The sequence below is a fragment of the Blennius ocellaris genome (genome assembly GCF_963422515.1).
Source record: "Blennius ocellaris genome assembly, chromosome: 14".
In the NCBI taxonomy this organism is placed as follows: Eukaryota; Metazoa; Chordata; class Actinopteri; order Blenniiformes; family Blenniidae; genus Blennius; species Blennius ocellaris.
In genome coordinates this window covers 12,757,159-12,780,367 of record NC_137663.1, presented here as the reverse complement: position 1 = coordinate 12,780,367, position 23,209 = coordinate 12,757,159, and the positions used below count along the sequence as shown (strand labels likewise).

Sequence of the window (23,209 nt, the reverse complement as noted above, 5' to 3'; positions counted from 1 at the left end):
AAGCTGCAACCAGGAAGAACTGGTCTAATGTAATACGTATTATAATCTTCGGTGAAACTGAATTTGGGGTTTTCATTAGCTGTAAGCAATAACCCACAAGATTTAAAAACAGTAAACTCCTGAAATTCATCTCCTTGTGTGGAATTGATCTGAGATACATGAAGTTTCCCTTTTCCAACTGAATCACTGAAACAGTGAGTTCAATGTGGACCGCAGCATGTGCACTCACAGCAGAGGATTTTGATGCAGGCGGCATGAAGGTTGTTCTCGGCACGTATGAGAGACCTCATACCGATCACAAAGAGGTTCCCAAAGCAGGTAATGAAGGCCATGACCCACACAGACACACGCAGCACAATATTAGCCAGCAGGTCCTCGAAAGACGAGATGCCATCAGTGTTGGGCTTACAGGACCTGACATGAGGAGCATAAGAACAGTACTGGAACTTCTTGAAGTAGCTGTTTGGATGAGAAGAACAGAGAGATGAAACATGGCAGATAATATATTAAAGATACTCTTGTATGAGGATTATTTGCACGAAGCCGTACATACATGTGGGAGAGGTTCTTCATGGGCAGAAACATCTTCGTTTGTATGTCTGGAATCTCGATGCCCTCAAGCGCCCTATGGAAATAAACACGAATCACCTGTGAATGTGAGCAGTTTGTTCCTGGGTGTTTATCAAAAAGTGAAGATTTCTGCATGATAGAGATATTCTCGAAAGTCCTCAGAAAATCACAGGATCGCTGATTAAGACTCGACAACTTAGAATTCATTCAGGCTTGCATGTAAGCCAACAGTGATGCTCTCAGGTGTGGACTACACTTGTGAGAGTACGTGCACACTTACAGAGACTGGAGATGAGTCAGGTGGTTGAAGTGACTCGGGTGAATACGGAATAGGGGATTGTTGGAGATGTTTCTGCAAAACGAAATAGATGTGAGCAGAGATCAGTGAGGCCTGTTGGGATTAAGGGGACACGTGTTTAAATGCCAGAAAATCTGAACGTCTTTGTCTTTTTTACTTTAACAATAATACTTTAGAGTGATAGCTGAATCTGGACAAACTCAGACAAACTTGCAAATATAAGAGTCTCGACTGTTCAATCTGTCTTCAAATGCTACAAGCATTACTGAATGGCCACTGTGAGCCTCCCAGTTGTGTCAGGATTACTTGAATGGGGAAAACTATCTGGAGCTGATGTCAGCTGATGTGGAAATATTCAACACATAAATCTGCTGGACACTTGACATAAACTGGTTAATTACCCTCTCGAGATTTCCATAACTCTTTTTCTTCTGGCTGCAGTAAAATGGTTGTGCAAGATACTGAAAATGTGTCATTTATGAGCTACGAGTTGCTTGTTACAAAAATATGTCTAATGCTAATTTCTTCAATTAAAGAACGATACATCACTTGGGAAAACAATTGCCACTTTATTGTTTACTTTTGGCTTAATAATGGGTTATTGATTACTACAGATGCACCAGTGATATATATATATATATATATATCGAGAGAGAGAGAAACAATGTGAAGCTTTTATAGGTGCATAGCAGCAATACCCTGGTGCTGCTGTGACATTTTAGCTGGACTATCAGGACTGTGTGGGTCAGCCTAATGACTTGATCATCAATTTAATCCACCCAAGTCCACCCTTATCTGGATGTTTAAAAAAACCAAAAAAAAAACCACCCACATGGTGGCAGTTCTTTTTCAATGGTGAGTGAACATATTCAGGGCTGGTAGAGCATCACAGGTTCAGTAGATACACGCGGATGTTGTTTAAAGTTCGACCTCTTTCATGATGCCATCAGAAGGACGGAGGAAGTTTAGGACTCATGGCACTCTACCTCAAAATAAACAGCAGTTAAGTGAAAGAATAACAGATCATAGCAAGTACAACAGTGAGGCAGACGCTTCTCAGGCCTCCAACTGTTTTAATATGCAATAAAAGTAACAAGTACATTTGAAGTTTGCTGTGCAGTTAAGCAGTAGAGGTAGTAGAACTCTGTAGATCATATAGTATATCACATTTATTGGAGCAATGTCCAAACATACGAGCCAAGTACTATCTCTAAGATAGTCACAAAACTATTTGTTAGGATTTTTGTCAACCTGCAAAGCTGTTGTTTTGATTAAAATATTACCACTAAGACAAAAATACTTCCATTGTTACACTTGGAAAGAACCTGACGGCAGCAGTGGGAGTGGGGACAATATTTTCAACCCTGTGAATAGGAGCTTCTTTATCCCTGCAGGAGTTGAACACGACTCTGCTTAAGTTTTTTTTTCCACCTCAGATGTGCTGCAAAGTTTTGACAAAGCTGCGTGATTCATGGTAACAGAGAAAGTATAGACTAATAGCAGATTATTTCATCCCCGCAATTTGTTTCCCAGAAGTGTTGAGTGATGCGTTTCGATGGAGGCACAATAAAATCAAAATTTATACTGTCCATTAATGAGCCTGACATATCATCACTTACTCCTGTGAAATTACACAGTAGACTGAAGAGGACAACATTAAATAAACACTGAATCCATCAGCTGCTCTTTACTCTTCCCTGAAACATGAACAGACCACACAAACGCACAATGACAGACTGCATGGAGAACTTGTAGTCAAGCCAGTTGCACATTTAAATAAAACTAATGTGTCACGCTTGATTTGAAATGGAGCGAGGACTCAAAATCTGTGATGAAACGGCACAGCTCGTCAATGTCTGTAAATCTAATTTTCATAGAGGACTAACAACTTTGGCGATCATTAACCTCATAATTGCACCACAGATGAGGCAGCACTCTGACTGAGAGTATTATTGCTTTCACAGCTATATCTTCACCATTTATATTCTTTGATTTTATTGTATTTTTAAGTGACAAGCTCATACTCCTCTAACAAATATTTTTATTACATTGTATCTGAAAGTTATAGATATCATTAAGTTCCATTCTGTGCAGAGTTTACAAACTTTTCTTCTAAACCTACCTGGTTTCCATTGGCAAATTATTTTCAGCAGCACTTGCTTACATTCAGGCGCCTAATCCACTTCAGATTCAACCACAAACAAACAAACAAAATGCCTTCCTCTCCACTGAGAGGCACAATGCGATTTGGTGATCACCGACTGTGTCCCAACTCGTAATATTCTCAATTTCATCGTATTTTCCTATTAGTATCCTCACATCATGCAGCTCACTTTTCATCATGGCTGAAATGGGGCTGAATCGGTTACTCACAGTTTAAGTAGGGATTTCGAGAGGCTACTCAAGGCGTTTTTTGGCAGCTCCTTGATCCTGTTGCTCGACAGATTGCTGACAAGGATAAGAGGTGAAAAAAAAAACACACAAGCACAACAAAGATGTTAAAGAGGATGACCGATAAGTCAGAAGCTGTTAAACATATACATGAACACACACAGAAAGAAGCGGACTCAGGGGACTTTATAATCAAAGTGTAATGCTCATAATAGATCTGCTGCTCCTTTAAAAAAAAAAAATCAATCAAAATTGATTCAGGCTGTAAAGTTTAAAATCACTACTTCTTCATCTCTGGAGGATTTAAAGATTTGCACACAGACATTTGATTCTCCACGAAAACCAGTGAAGAATCTCAGTTGCTTTCAAATGATTCTATAAGTGAGCCGAGTGAGAATGGTCGAAACAAACTCCTACTCACAGTTCAGCCAACTTCCACAGAGACTGAAAGGTGTTCTCGGGTACTGTTTTGATCTGGTTGTCCATTAGCAATCTGCAGAGAACAAAGATCTACAGTCAGAAATCATGCAGGGTGGTAAAATGTGACGAGAATCTCAATTACTGCATTACCTGATCACAAGAAACCTTTTAAAACTGATTCAGTACCGACTTGACAGGTCTGAATAAAAATATAATAGTTTTTCGCAGAATAGAAAAGTCCAGTAGTCTTTCTTTGTATCTCGTCAGATTCACAGTAAAAAGCCCACTGGTGCTGCACAGCACCATTGGAGTCGACGACAGATGAATCACTCGCACATCATAAAATAACAGGGAAATAATCACTGCTCATTTTCTCCCTAGCTGGAGGTTAAACTGTGACCTTCTTGTCAAAACGGCTCCTCCAGTGTCCTGTTGACGGATACGTTTGTCAGCCAAATTGATAAGAAGCTCTTGTCAACATGACACAGAAACATGGCGAGGGTGAACTATGATTGATACGCTACACAAACTTCACACGATGAGAAATAACGGAATTTCGGAATTTCAAATAACGGATACATTTGCAATAGAAAATATATCTAAACCGTCATGTTCCATCCTCAATCAGTCAAGGAGACAAATCATATCTGTTTGGGATACATAAAAAACAGACAGGGATATTTAACAAGTGAAAGCGTGGCTGAATTCATAACCATATCTGGCTCAAACTATCTTCTGTTTGCTTCTGGACAAAGACTAAAATCAGAGTTTGTCGAGGTAATATCTCAAAATCAAATATCCCTTGACATGACAAATAGTTGAGATTCCACCAGATAACTTCAATCATTTGCTTTTCAAGCAAAATTGCCACTTTGTAAATGGACCTTATACAGAGTCATAAACATTCTCCTAAAAAAAAAAAAGACGCCTGTGTTCATCACACATTAGGAGGTGAACTCTTGGTGCCACCTAAGAAGACCTTCTGTTTATCCTTTCTGGAGCGATCATGTTTTCCTCTGTCTGATGACTGTAATTTCATTATAATGCATCGTGTTTTTCATTTGAGCGACTCAGGGATGTCACAACTGCCGCTTTAGAAGCTTTGTTTCCATCTGCCTCAAACAGTTTGTATCCCTATTTATGAGCACATCTCAGCTTACGTCTCTTTCTTTCAATATTTTATTTTGCATTTTAAAACCCTGAATGCACGTCTGAGTGCTTATCATGGACTAAAAGTAATGTTTCGGAACTCAACAAATCCCAGGCATGTTGTGTTGTTTTACTGCTTAATTGACTTGTCTCATTTTAGTTTTAATGCTCCAGTACTGAAGAATTTACAGTTTTAACAGACATTCAGTCTCCGAGTCTCCCACTTTTTGCCTGACAACTTTTAATGTTCCTGAGAAGTTTTTATATCTTGGCGAGTCAGCCCCAATTCTACACTCCCGGGAACAATAATAATATATTCTATTATTTCATAAAATTTTAGATTTGCTTTAAAAACTAAAATGTAAAGTAATCTACCATTAGTTCGTGTATTAGGTTTTTAATCTGAACTCATTTGGAGGAACTGTACAGGCAGTCTGCTGTGTCCTTGTTTGACCTATGTCATCAAGACATTATGAAACATGTTGATGAAATTCAAAACTAAAATAACGTATTATAAACAATCATCTTTCTGTTTGTGCAAAGGAGAGCAAATGAGACAGAAAAACTAGTGGTGGTGTCTTCTCCATCTCGATCTTTGATAAAACACAGCTCTGTCATGAGCACCTTTACACTCGGTGAACATTGATAACGTTTAAAAAAAACAAACCCAAGAAACACCCCATGTAATCTCTCTCCACACTATCGGCCCGACATCAGACTCAAACGTGGCCTCATGATGATTACTCATGTTCTCTTCTGGCTGGATTTGTGCTTGTTTTGTGTGAATTCCCAGTCATTTTGCTAAAAAGAGCATGTAAAGTCAGTTGTGTTGACTGTAATGTGTAATGTCTTCAGGAGTGCAGGTTTCATTTGTTAGTCTTGGACAATCGAAACTGCATGATGGAGCAGACTTGGTGAAAGGTGAAAGGATCGACTCTTATTTAAAACGCGACAACATCCAAACCAGATTGTGTCTGGAATCTTGAAGATTCACGGTTTATGGACTCACCATGGTCATTTCACGGGGCGACTGTGGCTCAGGTGGTAGAGTGGTCGTCTTTCGGAGTGAGAGGTCGGAGGTTCGATCCCAGTCTACACTGGTCTATGTGTCGAAGTGTCCTTGGGCAAGACACTGAACCCTAAATTGCTCCCAGTGGTCGACGAGCGCCTTGCATGGCAGCTCTGTCCCATTGGTGTGTGAATGTGAGCGTGAATGGGTGAATGACTGATATGTAAAGCGCTTTGGGACTGCACTCAGTGTGGTTAGAAGGCGCTATATAAATCTAGACCATTTACCATTTACCATTTCTTAATAGGAGTACTTGTGTTTAAAAAGTAGACTTATTGACGAAACAATGATGAAAGTGTTTTCAAAGTGTTGAACATACTGTAAGTACTCGGGAAGTCTAACGTGACTAAGGTCCTAAATGTGTATTATTCTTTTCCACCGAAGGAAATCTACCTAATTTGTATCTTATCTTAAGGCAAATCTAAAAACAGAAAGGAAACACTGCTTTTGAGTAATGAAAGTTGTTTTTATTTGTTGGACCGTTTTGCAGTCTTATTGTATTTTAAAGTGGGATACTCACAGAACTTCAAGTTTACTGCATGTCTCCAGGATTGAGTAGTTCAGAGTTTGAATCTTGTTTCCCTCAAGATCCCTGAAAGAACAGTGGAAGAAAATAAACCCATTACAGGGAACATGAAAGATGTACTTAAGGAAACTCAAAAACATCCCTCATTCATACATACACTGTGTCCATTCATCTATCCAATCGTTCATCAACATTCTTAAGACAATTTCCAATCAGAAATTAACCAAATGCTCTTATCTTTGAGTTGTGGGGAACAGGCTGGATGACCAGGTGAAAATTCATGCATTCAGCAACATGCATATTGAACACATCCGTCTTCACATGTTTGGACACTTTACATCCTGAAGAGTGAGTCGATCCGATATTTCAAAACTACTCTTAAATCTTTATTAAAAACAAGCTACGCGAGTTTAAGTGGATGGAGGACATGGACACACACTATTATGAGGTCAATACAAATGTAAAAACTAAACTAAAGCAGAGGACACTCCTCAGTGTGTCTCCCAAAGACACACACACACACACACACACACACACACACACACACACACACACACACACACACACACACACACACACACACACACACACACACACACACACACACACACACACACACACACACACACACACACACACACACACACACACACACACACACACACACACACACACACACACACACACACACACACACACACACACACACACGCTGTCAGAGCAGAACTCACAGCCAGTCCAAGGAAGGCATGTGCTCACAAAAGCTGGGATGAGGCAGCTGCTGCAGTGACGTGTGCACCATGGACCTGAGGAGACAAAGAAAGCATTTTACAGTGACATAACTTTTCAACCGTGATGATTCAGGATCAATACTACATCTCATCGTCCTTTTTACTCATCAGCGACTTACGATCTCAACGACACCCTTCTGTAAGCGCGGCTCGTCGACAGCTTCGTCATGAATGGAGAGCAGCGATGGCGAATAGATTTTTTGGTTTTTTTTATGAATTCATTCACATGCTCGAATCCCAGTCCTCATCATTCTCAGGATCATTTAATTCAATCACTGAAACAAAACTTCCTGCTGAATCTTGGTTTGTTTAGTTTTTGTCATCTGGGCATTCACACAACAACTGTTTCATTGGAAAATAACTGAAAATAATAATGTTCCCGAATGAGCACCTCATAAAATAGTGGATAGCTGCCAACTCTGCTCTGGACTCATGCCAAATAGGCCCAATTTAAGTAAAAACTAAAGAAATAAAGGCACTTGGTGTTAAATGATTGAAAGAATTGGGAGACTAAACATTAAGAACTTCATACGTCTATTATGCCTCCTGCAAATCATCCACTCACATATATTGGAAGGCCAGAATAATGTTAAAAGCAATAGGCATATTTAAACAGCTCCCAGTGTGGTTTATAGTTTACAGTCTGGGTAATTTCCAAGTGCTATTGATGTGCTGTTTGCACTTTGTTCCAGCAACTCATTTTAGAACTCCTACCCCAGCAGAATTTGTTTGGATTGGAAAATAGATTTCAGTGTCAAGGGTGCTTAGACTTTTCAATATCTGCTTAGCTGTCCCTGCCTGAACAAAGGGTTTACATTTCTTTGATTGATAACAATGATTGCCACAATAGAAACAGCATCTGAAGATCCCCTCTAATAATTCAAAAATAACCTTAGAATATTTATAAACTATGGCTAAAAATAAGGCATATATTTTAAATGGATATTTAATCTGCTGAATACACGTAATGAGTCAATTAGTAGTTTTAAACCAGAGGTGTCACACTGTGGCGGGGCTCTCTTTCAGTCCAAGGACTACTAATAATAATTACCACCACGCTCCATATGACAAGTCCAGATTTGCATTTATTTCCCTCAAAACAGTGCCGGTGCTCAGTATTTACAGTGCAAGAACAAAAATATATATTTACAGTACAAAAACAAAACCCAAACAAAACCTGATATCAGCTCCTCTCTTAGCTGCTGGTTTTCACGAGTTTCTTGTGACCTGTGCTCTCACAAGCACCTGCAGGGACAGACTCCCCCAGTACAGTTTCCCACCCTGCTTTTAAAGGGTAAGCCCCTCCCCCGGACATGGGATGACTTCTCTCAGCCAATCACATTCATGAAAAATACATGTTCAGCTCTTTTTTAAACGGATCCTCACTTTTTCTCCCAAAGCAAACAAAACATTTTCCCCAGCAAAATGGGAAATAATTATATTCAAAAAGAAAAATAAATAATTATTTCAAAGTACCTCATGGTCACATGACCAAACTTTCCGTGCGGGTGAGCTACAAAGTCTCGGAGTTAGCTCCGCCCCGTCTTGGCTCTCCACTGCCGTGAGGCGTCATGTCATGGTAAGCGATTCGTGTGTATGTATGAATGTGTGAATGTTTGTGTAGGTAAATCACAGCAGTCAGGTGTGCACCCCTGTCCGGCTATGCTAACGGTTGGAGAGAGAGGGCGATGAGCTAAGTGAATGACCTGATGTGCAGTACGGAGGGGAATGAGGAAGTGAGTGTGACGTGTATGTTTGGGTGTATGAGCGTGCGTGTGTGACAGTGTGCCGCTGCCCTGTTACTGCTCCGTCACATTATCCCCCTCCTCCGGGAGGTTGACGATGTGCGGCAACCTGGACAAATAGTCTGCCACCACATTGGCCTTTCCTGCTCGATGTCTGATTTCAAATTTGAACGGCTGCAGGGACAGATACCAGCGTGTGAGTCGACTGTTATGGTCCTTCATTGTGTGGATCCAAGTGAGGGCTCGGTGATCGGTCTCCAGGTCGAATTCTCGCCCAAGCAAATAGTACCTCAGGCTCTCCAATGCCCACTTAATAGCCAGGCCCTCTTTCTCCACAGCAGAATACCTGGACTCACGGGGCTGAAGCTTGCGGCTCAGGTACATGATCGGCCGTTCTTCTCCAGGATCTCCTTGGGCCAACACCGCTCCCAGTCCGACCTCTGATGCGTCCACCTGCACCACAAACTTCTTTTCAAAGTCTGGGCTCATGAGGACAGGGGATGAACAGAGAAGGGCTTTAAGGGCCCTGAAGGCTCTCTCACAGTCATCAGTCCAGGTGACAGGGTTTCTCTGGTCCTTACAGGTCAAAGCTGTGAGTGGTGTAGCGATACTCGCAAAGTGTGCCACAAATCTCCGATACCACCCAGCCAAGCCTAGGAACGAGCGGACTTCTTTCTTGGTGCGGGGTCGAGGGCAGTCCCGGATAGCTTCCACTTTATCCAATTGGGGCCTCACCTCTCCTCGTCCCAGCTGATAGCCCAAGTACCGTGCCTCCTGCCGTGCCCACTCACACTTTGCCGGATTGAGGGTCAATCCAGCCTCCTGAATTTTCCCAAGTACCAAGGTCAGGTGTTGTAGATGCTCCTCCCATGTGCTGCTGAAGATCACCACATCGTCCAGGTAAGCAGCACTACAGTGGTCACACCCCTGAAGCACTCGGTCCATCAGCCTCTGGAATGTGGCTGGGGCTCCATGCAGGCCAAAAGGCATCATGGTGAATTGAAACAATCCTGCTGGGGTCTGGAACGCTGTGTATTGTCTGCTTCCCTTTGCCAATGGCACCTGCCAGTACCCCTTACATAGGTCAAGTGTGGTGATGAATTTGGCTGCACCGATCTTCTCCAACAACTCCTCAATCCTTGGCATAGGGTAGGCGTCAAACTCTGAGACTGCATTGAGTTTTCTGAAGTCCATGCAGATCCGAAGTGACCCATCCTTTTTGAACACGATGACCACTGGGCTGCACCACTCAGAGTTCGAAGGCTCAATTACCCCGAGGTGAAGCATCTCCTCCACCTCCTGCTTCAGCCTCCCGACCAGCTGCTGTGGAACCCGGTACGGGCGCTGGCGGATGGGTTGGGTATCTTTCAGGCGTATGGCATGTTCAACGAAGGTGGTCTTACCAGGCTTGGCCGAGAACAATGATGGCACGTCTTTGAAGACTTGACGAAGCTGCACTTCCTGTTCCGGGTGAAGGTGGGCCAGCACAGGCCTCGCTGCCGCATCCCCAAAGGTCTGTGGTCCTGTCTCCAGCTCCTCATCGCTGTCCACCTCCTGGGCCAGAAGAACCACCTTTGGTTCCTGGATAGGACGTTCCTTCCACTCCTTCAGAAGGTTCACGTGGTACGTCTGCTTTGATTTCTTCCTCTCCGGGTGCGATACCTCATATGTGACCGGACCCATCTTGCGAATGATCACATATGGACCTTGCCACTTCGCGAGGAGTTTGTTGGTGGATGACGGAAGAAGAAGAAGCACCTTTTGTCCTGGCTGGAACTCACGACACCGGGCCTGTTGGTCATACCAGGTTTTCTGGGTTTTCTGGGCCTCCCGTAGGTTGACCGCTGCCTCCTCCCGGTACCTCGCCAGTCGCTCCCTCATCTCCAACACGAACTGCACCACACCTTTGTCCGTCTGCCGCGTGAATGGTGCCTCCCAACCTTTCTGTAGCAGGTCTAAGGGCCCTTGAACTTCCCAGCCATACAGAAGTTCAAACGGTGAGAATCCTGTCGAAGCCTGTGGTACCTCCCTGTAGGCAAAGAGCAGAAACGGCAACCAACGGTCCCAGTCCTTGCCCGTGTCATCCACAAATTTCTGCAACATGCGTTTTAGAGTCTGGTTGAACCTTTCAACGAGTCCATCTGTCTGCGGATGGTATGGTGTGGTCCGGATGGCAGAGACTCCCAACTGTTTATGAAACAGCTGCATGAGCCTCGAGGTGAAGTTCGTACCTTGGTCAGTTAGGATCTCGTCCGGAATTCCGACCCTGGAAAAGAGCTGTACCAGTGCTCGCAGGACAGCAGGGGCAGTGATTGTGCGCAAGGGAAACGCCTCTGGAAACCGGGTAGCATAATCACACACTACCAGGATGTATTGATGTCCTGTCGTGCTTCTCACCAGGGGACCAACAATGTCCATAGCAACCCTGCGGAATGGGGTAGAGATGATAGGCAGAGGTTGCAAGAAAGCTCGGTCGGACTTACGGGCAGGGCATGTTTTTTGGCATGTGGGGCATGTAGCACAAGATTGTTGGATATCTGTGTACATGGAAGGCCAATGAAAGCGTGAACTGACGCGTAGGTATGTCTTGTGGCGACCTAGGTGTCCAGACCAGGGTATGGTGTGTGCAAGATGCATGATAAGTGCTCTACAGCTAGCAGGCACTACCAGACGTTTGTGTTCATTACACACCGCATACAACACATCATTGTCAACAATAAACATTTCCTTCCCCACACAATTTTCCTTTGCCTCCCCAACAACCTTGGCAAACAAATGTTTTAACGACCCATCTTCCTTCTGAAGCACCGAAATATTTTCAGGCACTTTCCACAAAGGGTCTGTCTGTACAGTATCTGGCTCTACCAGCCTCAGCTGTTTCTCAAAGCGGCGCTGGCGACGGGACTTTCTTGGGCCCTTTGTTCCACCATCAAACAGACTATGGTCAAAGTCTGAGAACGGATGAACGGAAGGGTCAGTATCAGTGGACTCTGGAGTGTCCTGCTCACACAGACCACTGTTACGGTCTGGGAGGGGTTGGGCACCCACTTTAGTCATGGCACGAGTCAATACAGGACATGATACATCAACATCACTGTTCACATTCATCTTTTCCCCAAAGACAGTTTGCTTATTCTCCCCCAGCAAGTCCAGAAGAACAGGCAAGTCCACTCCCAGGAGAGCTGCAACCGGCAATCTCTCAACCACTCCAAAGTTCATCAGATAGGACTGGTCATCTATAGTCACTGATAGTTCCGCTGTAGGATATGGGTGCTTATCCCCATGCACACATGTCACTTCCTCGTGTTGGCTATAGTTAATAGAACCCACAGGGACCAGATCCTGTCTAATCAAAGACTTGTAACTCCCACTGTCCAAAAGTGCAGTTACCTTCTGTCCGTTTACAGTCATAGTTTTGTAGCAGTGTAACTGCTCACCATCATCTCCTGACTCAGGCCTGGGCGCATAACAGGCACCAGTCATTTTGGCCTTTCTTAACGGGCACACCGATGCTTTATGGCCCGGTTGCTGGCAGTAAAAGCAAACAAAGTCCTTACCAGATCCTCGTTGGTTTGGGGCAGAGTAAGAGTTACCTCGCGGCTCCTGGCTCACCGACTCCCTCCTGGCTGGCTGGTGCTGAGGTAGTGGTGGTGGTCTGGAAGCTGCACCAGAGGTTCGAAAAGCTGGTCCTCTCCTGGCGTTGAGGTACTGGAGAGCCAGTTTGGCAGCTGCGAGCCCATCTGCCGGTTCGTGCTCCTTCACCCAGGTCCTCACCTCCGGCGATAGCACGCGAAGAAGCTGCTCCAGGATGATGAGCTCACCAACTTCCTCCTTGGTGTGCTGCTCGGGACGAATCCAGCGTCGGTAGAGTCCCTTCAGGCGATGATAGGTCTCCGTGGGGTTCTCTCCTCCTGGCACCATCGTTGCCCGGAACTGCTGCCGATAGGTCTCTGGTGAGATGTCGAACTTTACCAGCAATGCTGCCTTCAAGTCTCTGTAGCAGTGCGCTCTCTCCTCATCCATCGCTGTGTAGGCCTCCAACGCCTTCCCCGACAGAAGCGGAACAAGCCGGCACGCCCACTCACTCTCTGGCCAGTTCCAGGTTTTGGCAATGCGTTCAAAACGCAGGAGATAATTTTCAATGTCCTCTCCTGTATTATACGGTGGTATTTTGGGGTCACTGTAGTACCTGTGGTCAGATCTTTGCTCCTCAGGTCTACTACTGCCATCTTGTGTTACAAAGGAGGCTGCTGCTGCTGACTGTCGCCAATGACTTGGCGATGGTGGGGGCAGGTTTCGCCTGGGACTGCTGGCTGTCGCTGTACTCGGTGTCACAGGTGACGCTTGGGCTGCTGACCCCGTGACACGTGAAGCTGGTTGGTCAGTCCCCGGAAGGCCAGCTCTTATGTAGCGCAGCTCTTGCAATAGTCCTTCCTCTCTTCTGGTTTGTGCATCCAGGAAGCCTCTCATCAGCGTCAACAGCTCAGGCTCGGGCTGCCTCACTGACGCTGTGGCGAACGTAGCTCCGCCTTCTCCCTCATCCTCCTCTGATGAAGGTGGGACGGTCTCCCATGCCGGGTCGCCAACTGCTCCAGCATCTTCTTGCTGCCCCCGTTTCTGTGATCGGAGTCCTGCACGCTGTTTTGGCTGATGCACCATTTTCTTTCGACTTGCCATATCCCACTTCTGACACCAACTGTGGCGGGGCTCTCTTTCAGTCCAAGGACTACTAATAATAATTACCACCACGCTCCATATGACAAGTCCAGATTTGCATTTATTTCCCTCAAAACAGTGCCGGTGCTCAGTATTTACAGTGCAAGAACAAAAATATATATTTACAGTACAAAAACAAAACCCAAACAAAACCTGATATCAGCTCCTCTCTTAGCTGCTGGTTTTCACGAGTTTCTTGTGACCTGTGCTCTCACAAGCACCTGCAGGGACAGACTCCCCCAGTACAGTTTCCCACCCTGCTTTTAAAGGGTAAGCCCCTCCCCCGGACATGGGATGACTTCTCTCAGCCAATCACATTCATGAAAAATACATGTTCAGCTCTTTTTTAAACGGATCCTCACTTTTTCTCCCAAAGCAAACAAAACATTTTCCCCAGCAAAATGGGAAATAATTATATTCAAAAAGAAAAATAAATAATTATTTCAAAGTACCTCATGGTCACATGACCAAACTTTCCGTGCGGGTGAGCTACAAAGTCTCGGAGTTAGCTCCGCCCCGTCTTGGCTCTCCACTGCCGTGAGGCGTCATGTCATGGTAAGCGATTCGTGTGTATGTATGAATGTGTGAATGTTTGTGTAGGTAAATCACAGCAGTCAGGTGTGCACCCCTGTCCGGCTATGCTAACGGTTGGAGAGAGAGGGCGATGAGCTAAGTGAATGACCTGATGTGCAGTACGGAGGGGAATGAGGAAGTGAGTGTGACGTGTATGTTTGGGTGTATGAGCGTGCGTGTGTGACAGTGTGCCGCTGCCCTGTTACTGCTCCGTCACACACACACATTTTAGTTTAGGGGCCACGTACAGCTCAACCTCATTTGTCGTAAAATTAAACATGTTTTTGTTGTGACACACAGTATACAGGATGAAAATGTCTATATTTTTGCCAAAACCAAACAATTACTATTGGAAATTACTACAATCTCAACATAAACCCAATTCTAGTGATACATTTTGGTAAAAAACTGAGTGAAATGTCCCAAAACAAAATCATAATCCAAAGTCCAAAAATCTATGTTTTCTTTGAAGTTTGTACAATTTGCTTGGTGGTTTGGAGCCTCTCTCAGGCTGGTTTTGGCCGACGGTACTTGCGTTCAACAACCATGTTCTAAACTTTTGTTGCTCAGCAAACAGCTTTGAGGAAGCCAACTTTGATTTTGACATTTTGAACGCTGCATTGAAAACAAGCACACCGATACGCTGGTGAACGAGAGAGCCAGAGAGAGCTATACACAGCTGCATCAGAGCCAAACACCGTCTGTTGAAAAGGAAACGCTCTTTAACAGTATTTTCATAAATGTTACTCCACCATCTGGTCACCTAGTTTGGGTTGGGATACAATTTACATGAACGTCCAACATTTGCCAACATTAATGACACAAAGTTCACAGTTTTGTTTTTGTTGCAAATGCAGTTAGTGCAACTTTATTTGTGAGGTTTGATTCTTATTTTATAGCTCATGAAGTTTAAGACATTTTCCATTAGGTGATGGTATCAGGTTTGTTTGTAAATTGTAAATTTGTCTAAAGTTTAGTCGCAGTCTAGTCTCTGTTTGTGGACACCTACATGGAGTCTTAAATTCAATGCTTGCTCACAACTGCACAAGAGGTAACTGTTTGCGCAGAAGGTATGAAACCAGCATTAAAAACCTTTGCTTTGATAAATGGCTGGTATCAAATTTAAGTCTGATTTATAGCTGATGTGGCGATCCACGAGAACAATCAGATACGGTCCTCTGACTCCCCCCCCAGGATAAGGTCACAGGACGTTAAAACTCGGGATCCATTTCCAGATCACGAACAATATCTGACATTACTGGTGGGAACAGTTCAGATAGATGTCAGGGAGGATTGCACAAGAAATCAGACATCGAAAAGTCCAGATGGAAAACAAAAATTGAGAAGTGGAGCCACGTCAAAACAACAGCTCCAACTCTGACCTACAAACACTCTTTTAAAGAGGTGGAAGATGAGATCACATTTATACGGTTGTTTTGGACATAAATATTTACTGTCGTCTATGTTGTGGACACAGAAACGAAGTCGAGTGTTGATGGTTTGTGGGCGGACACGTGTGAAGCAGATAACAGTTTAATGGGATGTTGGAAAAGTGTGGCACAAAGTCTAAAATCTCATTATTGCGCACAGGAAAATAGTGGCAGAGGACCCGAGCCTGAACAGGGCAGTTGGAAAGGAGAGGAGAAATGACGGTGACATTAAATGGAAAAAGGGGAAACCGGGTGTTACGTAACAATCAGCCCACTGATATGAAATGTATTACTATTTATTTGTGTAATTTTTGTTTCATTTATTTTCAGTCTTCTAAATCTGTCAGAGGTTTAAGTAGTTAATGGATTGGTTTTGTTTAAGCCTATAGTAAAACAAGAGGATTTTCAGTTTTATGGCCAGCATAAAACTTCAATGACTCCCTCAATGTTTGCCAATTATTCTAACCCAGACACATGGCTGAGCATAAAAGAAGTTCTAGGTCAGGTCTTTTAAGGCCAACTCAGTTGTAGTTGTTTTCTGTTTTTATTTGGGTTGCTTAGGCTCTTGGCCGGTTCCAGGTGCCTTCACTGTCTGCCCTGATGTCTCCTCCCACCCGCATTGTTTCCACAAGTGTCCAATGTTTTGCCCTCTGCCTGTTTATTTATGTCCATGTCTTACATGCCACCAGTCCCGTTTGTCGTGTTCTATCCAACTGACCCATTTTAAGCTTTCAAAAAAATGTTCCGAGGCATGTCTGAAATCTCGCTCTGACTTCCTCTTGATTTATACGAAGTGTCAGGATCTCCAGAACATCTTGGTCTGCCTCCTGAACAGGCATGTTTTGTAGAGAGCTGAGGATTACCTGCTCCAGCTACCTTTTCAAGGATCATTTTAGGGATATTTCAATATTCAATTGTGATGTTTAGCATCTCACCTCAATAGAGATATTTAAGATCAGGAAATAGATGGATAGTATTTAACTTTAGGAGTTGTGGAAACGTCAAAAATAGATGCTGGGCTTTTTATTTCACAACGATGGAGAACCCATCAAAGCAACCCTTTGTAAAGTCATAGTAAAAATATGAACAACTTACAGGTACATGAGAGAATGGAGCCCAATAAAGGTGTTCTGGGACAAACTGCTGAGTGGATTATGGTCCAACATCCTGGCATAACAGAGACACAAAACAAACAAACATTTTTACTACATTTATGGAGTGCTAAACATTTGGGGGAGTGTAAACTTGCTCCAAATCTTGCATTTTGGTATTACAAATTACATCCTGCTTTAATCTGTACATTGGTTGGAGCCGATCACATTTGATCATGAGCGAAGGCCAAGCAGTCTCATATGCATGTTTAGACTGCAGGAGGAAACCCCAACGTACAACTCAGATTCATACTCAGGACACCATCAGGGAAAGAGTGCCAACCACTACAATAGTGTGTTTCTGTGCTGATCAATTCCAAATCACTATTATTCCAATGAGAGAAAAAAAAAAAAACCAACAACCCAGAAATTTTTTTTTGTGGGTTCTCATATTGACTTTTCCTTTCGCTTGGGTGTCCAATGGTACAATGGTTTGAAGGAGGAAAAAAAAGAAAAGAAAAAGTACAACTTTCTCCAAAACATAATAACATCAGTGGTACTACTTTACAGCTGGTTTGCATCTTGTAGTCATTGCAAAGGGAGTCCAGAAAGCCAATCGTGTGTGTCACCGAAAAACATCAAGCTGAGTGCAGAAGACCTACAGCTGCAACCACAATATTACTCTTTAACTCTTAGAAGATTAAAAATTCAGTTGTGTTTCTTGGTACACTGGGTGCTGATGTTACTGCATGTGGAAATTTAGACTCACTGCACACATCTGAACATAATTTAAGAGTCGTTATGGGCAACTGTAAATGCAAATATTCCAGTCCCCCCCCCCCCCCCCCCCCACTAGTGTTAATCCTCTTGATTTTCAGCATCACGGGGGATTTGAGTTCCCCACAAATTGAATGTCCAGATGCTCCTTTAGAGAAACCAATGTACAAGTAAAACAGATCTTTGTGGGTAAAAATAGAAACCAGACGAAAACAGATCACATCTGTCACGCAGATGTACAGCAACTGTAAAAAGTGAAAGTATGAAGCTGAATGCGGCCTTGTTTGTTTTAATTCAACACATAATGTGTGAAGTGTTATACTATGTGTAATGTATGTGGTCTTACAGTTCTCGTTTTATTTATTTTTTTAAATGTTGGGGGTGGGGGGGCTTTTGGGGGTTAGACCTACCTTGTGGGCCACATAATTGTTTACATGCGGTATACATGCAATTAAGGGTTTGAGGTTACAATAAGGTTAAAGTTGGGAGCAATGCCAAACCGGGGATAGGGACTGTGTGTGTGTGTGTGTGTGTGTGTGTGTGTGTGTGTGTGTGTGTGTGTGTGTGTGTGTGTGTGTGTGTGTGTGTGTGTGTGTGTGTGTGTGTGTGTGTGTGTGTGTGTGTGTGTGTGTGTGTGTGTGTGTGTGTGTGTGTGTGTGTGTGTGTGTGTGTTACTCACAGCCATTCTAACTGATTCAGGTCCCTAAACACACCAGGACTGAGGGTTCTTATTAAATTGTTGCTGAGAAACCTGAGAAACAGGGAGAGGAGACGGAGAGGGAGGGAGAGAGAGGGAGAGGGAGAGAGGGAGAAATCAAAGAAACAGCAGAAAAAAAGAAAGTCACAAACAAACTGCGGATCTGAAATCGTTATCTGAATAACATCTGAGGATACAGTCTTGAATGCAATGATGTTGAGATAGTGTTTATCTCTCGTATAATTAATTTTTTTTCCATTGAGTAGGTTAAACCAATAAGAGACTTGCTTCATATCCTTTCTGCCCAGATGTGGTTAAATTTGGTTCCGAGGCTGACAAATGCCAACACTGAGAAAAACTCAGTTTGAATTCCTGTTGATCAAAAATACAACAAATGGCTACTACAAAAGTACTGGTGACCTGCAGTAATCTTTCCCTGTTTGGATCTTGGATTCCCACAGTGACACTAAAAAAAAAAAGTTAGAAATTAAAACACGAAAGAGTGAGACTGCATGCAATTTAGTAGTGACACTACGAGCCCCTTTGCATGTGTAAAAATTTATTTTCCCTCATTGTGAGACATTTCAAAAACCTGGGAAATAAATTCAGCTTGCCTTTTCATAAGATTGATGTAATGAAATGATCAAGCGGGATACTTACAGCTTCTTGAGACTGTACAGGCCGATGAAGGCATGCTCAGATATGAACTGCAGGCTGTTGTTTTGTAAAAACCTGCAGAAGGGAAAAAAAAAAAAAAAAAAGGAATTTGTCGGACACTGTATCGTGATTTCTTTGGTTGATCTTAACCATCTTCTCAGATCTTCATTGTCCATGAGTGAGCAAAAAAATGAAAGCTTTGGTGTTTTTGAGGTTTACTCAAACTGAGAGTAAATATTGTTCAGGAGTACTTTACACCTGATTTACACAGAAAGTTTGTCTTGTCTTGATACAGAAAATATCAATGTCAATTGATATATGTCTCATATATGCTCATAATTCTTGTATTTAGTCAGTTTAATTGAATGAGTTGGTCGTTCATATTCTCCTCACAACCTCAGTTGGACAGTGATGACCTGCACATATCGATGAATGAAATGATGGTAATTGAATTTCAATAGAACACGTCTAAATTTGTGAACACAGGTGCGAGAGGAAAACTCATTATGGTGGCATTTGGCAAATTCAGTGTGAGTAAAAAAGGTTGTGGGCCTTATTTTTGCACTAATATTCGCATGGCAGTGAAGTGGTGAAAGACACCAAATTAATCCCAAATAGAAAAGTGTTTCTGGCCCTGACACGGTCTTGAAATTTTTTTTGCCTTTATATCTTTTTGAAATGACAAAGCGAACTTTTTCAGTAGAGTTGTTACTTAGCAGTAATTCTGCATCATTTCACCTTGGAATATGTAGATCGTTATGTATTCCCATGCTATGTGTGACCTCGTTTGCATAACACTAGTGATCCATTACCGGGTTCAGTACTGATGTTAAGGTGAAGCGATATGAGCTGTGGAGTGTCACAGTGTTGTGTGTTTATGTCGTATGAAGTCTCTTGTCCAATGATATTCCTCTGTCAGACATAAATGTTTGTATAATATAAAGCCCATACTGTAAGTTCCAGTCTGCAGAGAATTCAAAAGAACAAAAAACAGTCTACAATTATTTTCATAAGATTTTTTTTTAAAAATCTGCCTGGAAATACCGACTGTCAAAATGAAGTCATGTCTTGAATAACACATTAACACAGCCAGCTACTCAATCAACTGTTACTTCACAATGAGCTGTTAGAAATAAAAGGAGAAACATGAACCCATTTCGACATGAACCAAAAAGTATGCAACCTTTCCTTTAGACCTGCAAAACACTTGCACGCTGTTCCCCCCCCCCACCTTTTTTTATTTTTTTATTTTTTTATTTTTATAACTTTAGATCAATGAAATGCACCACAATCTGCAGAAACTGGTGCATTTTCATTATACTGAAAAATCTCGAAGTGGTAGTAGAGAGCACCTGTTTAGGGGTGGAATCCACAATAGTATCAACACATCATTAATTTGTTTTTGTATAATTTGAAATGGGTTTACCAAAAATGTAATCAACATAAATATATATTCACAATCCTAATTTGATGAGGACTGAATCTGGTTTGGGGTTAGAATAATGAAAAAAAATATTATTACAAATGACTAATTCATAAATTATATCAACTGTCAACACTGAGTATATTATTGTTTCAGACTTGTTCTTTCATTTCCTGAGAATAATAAAATTATAGAAGCTGCTCAACTGCAGTATGAAAAAAAAAAATGAATCACAACCAAAAATACCCAATTGCCTTTACAGCAGTAATTTTCTCATAGAAGAAAACATTAAGCGGCTCCATTTCATTTTACTTCAACCTGTTCTCTATATATCGCGTGTGTCTGATTTCCTATTCTCCTAATCAGTTCTTTGTTTTCTTTGTCGTAAATTGTGAAGCAACGCAGAGGATTAGAAGGAAGCGGCAGGAAGGGGAAGGGCCAGGACATACATGTCTGGCAAAGGCTTCTTTATGCGAAACTATTCATGCTGTACTGTGAGCATGAATCTTCAACAGCAAACCAAAGTCTTGACATGGCTCTTTCAGCAGTGCAGCTATGATGCTTCCTTTGAAAGTCAGGATGATGGGAGCTGAATTCAGCTTGTTACAGTCGGCAGCGGCGATGTGCCTATTAATCTCACACCTTTAAATCCAATTTCAGATTGTGAGGAAGAAGCCAAATGTATTCACAGAGAAGGTATAAGCCTGGGATTTAACGACAGAACCACCCTGAAGATGAAGTCATAAGACGTGTGGATTAATTGTATTGCAGCGTGGGCATACTCACAGTCTCTCCAGTGCAGAGTATTCTGAGAACGTAAAATCAGTCAGTATTCGAATCTTGTTGCTCCTCAGTGACCTACGAGATGACCCATGGGGGGGGGGAGAGAGAGAGAGAGAGAGAGATGTAAAGCTTTGTTGGATTATCCTGATGATAGAGGACTGGTGTCATTGTCAGGCGTCTGCAGAGCTTGACAGTATTCATTTCAGTCAGGCCTATTCAAGCACAAAGAAATCTGAAACATATCGGTTCCTCAGCACCGGGATTGAGAAATGTGCAGGAGTAAAGCTTAGAATGCTAGAAATAATGGCACAAATCTTTCAAAAGACTTTTTCATTATCCTGGAATCTGACAAGATCAACTTCATTACAGGCAACTGACGCAACACTCATGGAAAAGGTTGCATCATTTCACACACAGGCTATCTGATTCACAAAGCCTAACACATGCATTCTTTCAAAACTGAATAAAACCTAATTTATTCGAATTCTCCAGATGACAGTAAGTGATGCAACAATGACCTGTTACACATGCAAAACGCTCCTGTTGGTTTTATCACCTAAACATGTTACTCCTGTGTTTTTTCATGCTTTTATTGAAGGGTTTAATAGTCATCCGTTTGTTCAACAAGCTCTATGCATTTCTGTTGATGTCTTTTGTTAACATTTGTGATTTACACTGTATATCCGGGGTGTTTTTATGTCCTCTTCCCTCATCTCTGATGTCTCGTGAGCCCCCTTTCTGATGCCCATTTAATGTTTCCATCCGCCTCTTGTCAAGTTCTGCCTCATAATGTCCTACTCAAGCACTCTGTATCTTTGGTGGTCTGTTTACCTCGCCTTGGTACTCAGCATTGTTGCCATGTGCTTTTCCTGTTTAGCTCCCAACGTTTTGGTCCCTGTGGTTCCCCCCCCCCCCCGTTTCCCTTTGAAAGAACTAAACTTTGCTTCGTTTGAACCTCGTTGAGCGTTTAGGTCCTCGGCAAACGGTCCCTGACAAGAGGTGCACAGAACAATATGATGCAATGGAAATCATTGGAAACATGACCAAAGATAAAGATGGCAAAGAACATTTAAAAAAAAAGAGGGAGAAGGAACATTGTTAGTGCAAAAACACTTATGGGAGTAGATCATCTCCTGTTCCTAAGTGAGGTTGTTTCAAACTGCAACCACATGGCCTTTTCACCGTCTTTATTTCTAAATGGGTAAAACTCCACAAACAGAGAAAAAAAGAATCCCATTAACGAGACCAATTTGACCATTAGAACAAACACAACCAGCTGAAAACCGAGTCAAAGCCTGCTAAATTGCTGACTAATGACGATATAATTTAATACGCATTACTTTAAAGCCATGACAGATTTGGAAGCTCCATTTGAAGATCAAATAAAAGTGTTTTATTATATGCGGGATGGAGAGCCAGACTTGGCTTTAGGCAAATTAAAGTTGACAGAAGAAGATGGGCTCTCCTCATTTTGGATGACAGAAAACATCGTATTTCAGATGTAGTTTAAACTATTTACGATCAACTGAAATCATTTTGTCAACTGATAATGTGAAGAAATAAAAACAAATGTACATTGTGGGATCAGGTAGCACACACTCATTACTGTACGCAAGTTGCCTTATGCAATTATTAAGTAAAATGATGCACATTATTTACCAATGTATTAGTTTATCAAGAGAGTTGAGACAAATGCTGGTTGGCACTTTGTGTTTATTGGCGATTTTAAAACGATAATACACTCTCATGCAGATTGTGCTCTCTCTTGTACGAGGAGAATACAGTCGTCATTGTTGGAACAATAAATGGATTGGGGATCATTTCATTTCATCCTGTAGTGGAGGAGGTACTTCAAGTGGGTTTTCTTGGCATAGAATGACTTTTTAGTATCTTTGTAGAGATTGTCAGGAGGCTCTCTATGGCAGACCAATAGAGATAAAACAGCAGGAGGCCATGGAGGCAAGCTCGCCTTAGCTTCAAGCTCCACAAACCGCTTCAAGCTCAAAAGAGGACCTGCAACATTTTTAACATGGTGTGCCACTTTGATATTCTCATCTTAGTGAGTGAGCCATAAAGACAATCAGCCAAAAACACAGAACAAAA

At 42.5% G+C, this 23,209-nt stretch overlaps 1 protein-coding gene across 1 annotated transcript in view; it reads right to left on the bottom strand.

Moving 5' to 3' along the window:
• rxfp2a (relaxin family peptide receptor 2a) overlaps positions 1 to 23,209 on the bottom strand; it is a 51,119-nt gene that overhangs the window by 5,602 nt on the left and 22,308 nt on the right. The window contains exons 5-15 of the mRNA XM_080509544.1: positions 21,110 to 21,181; positions 18,904 to 18,975; positions 18,226 to 18,297; positions 16,774 to 16,845; positions 7,155 to 7,229; positions 6,418 to 6,489; positions 3,681 to 3,752; positions 3,242 to 3,316; positions 851 to 922; positions 554 to 625; positions 230 to 459 (exon numbers count right to left, since the gene is read on the bottom strand). Of these exons, the coding sequence (XP_080365670.1) occupies positions 230 to 459; positions 554 to 625; positions 851 to 922; positions 3,242 to 3,316; positions 3,681 to 3,752; positions 6,418 to 6,489; positions 7,155 to 7,229; positions 16,774 to 16,845; positions 18,226 to 18,297; positions 18,904 to 18,975; positions 21,110 to 21,181 (956 nt within the window). The remainder of the gene's footprint in view (positions 1 to 229; positions 460 to 553; positions 626 to 850; positions 923 to 3,241; positions 3,317 to 3,680; positions 3,753 to 6,417; positions 6,490 to 7,154; positions 7,230 to 16,773; positions 16,846 to 18,225; positions 18,298 to 18,903; positions 18,976 to 21,109; positions 21,182 to 23,209) is intronic.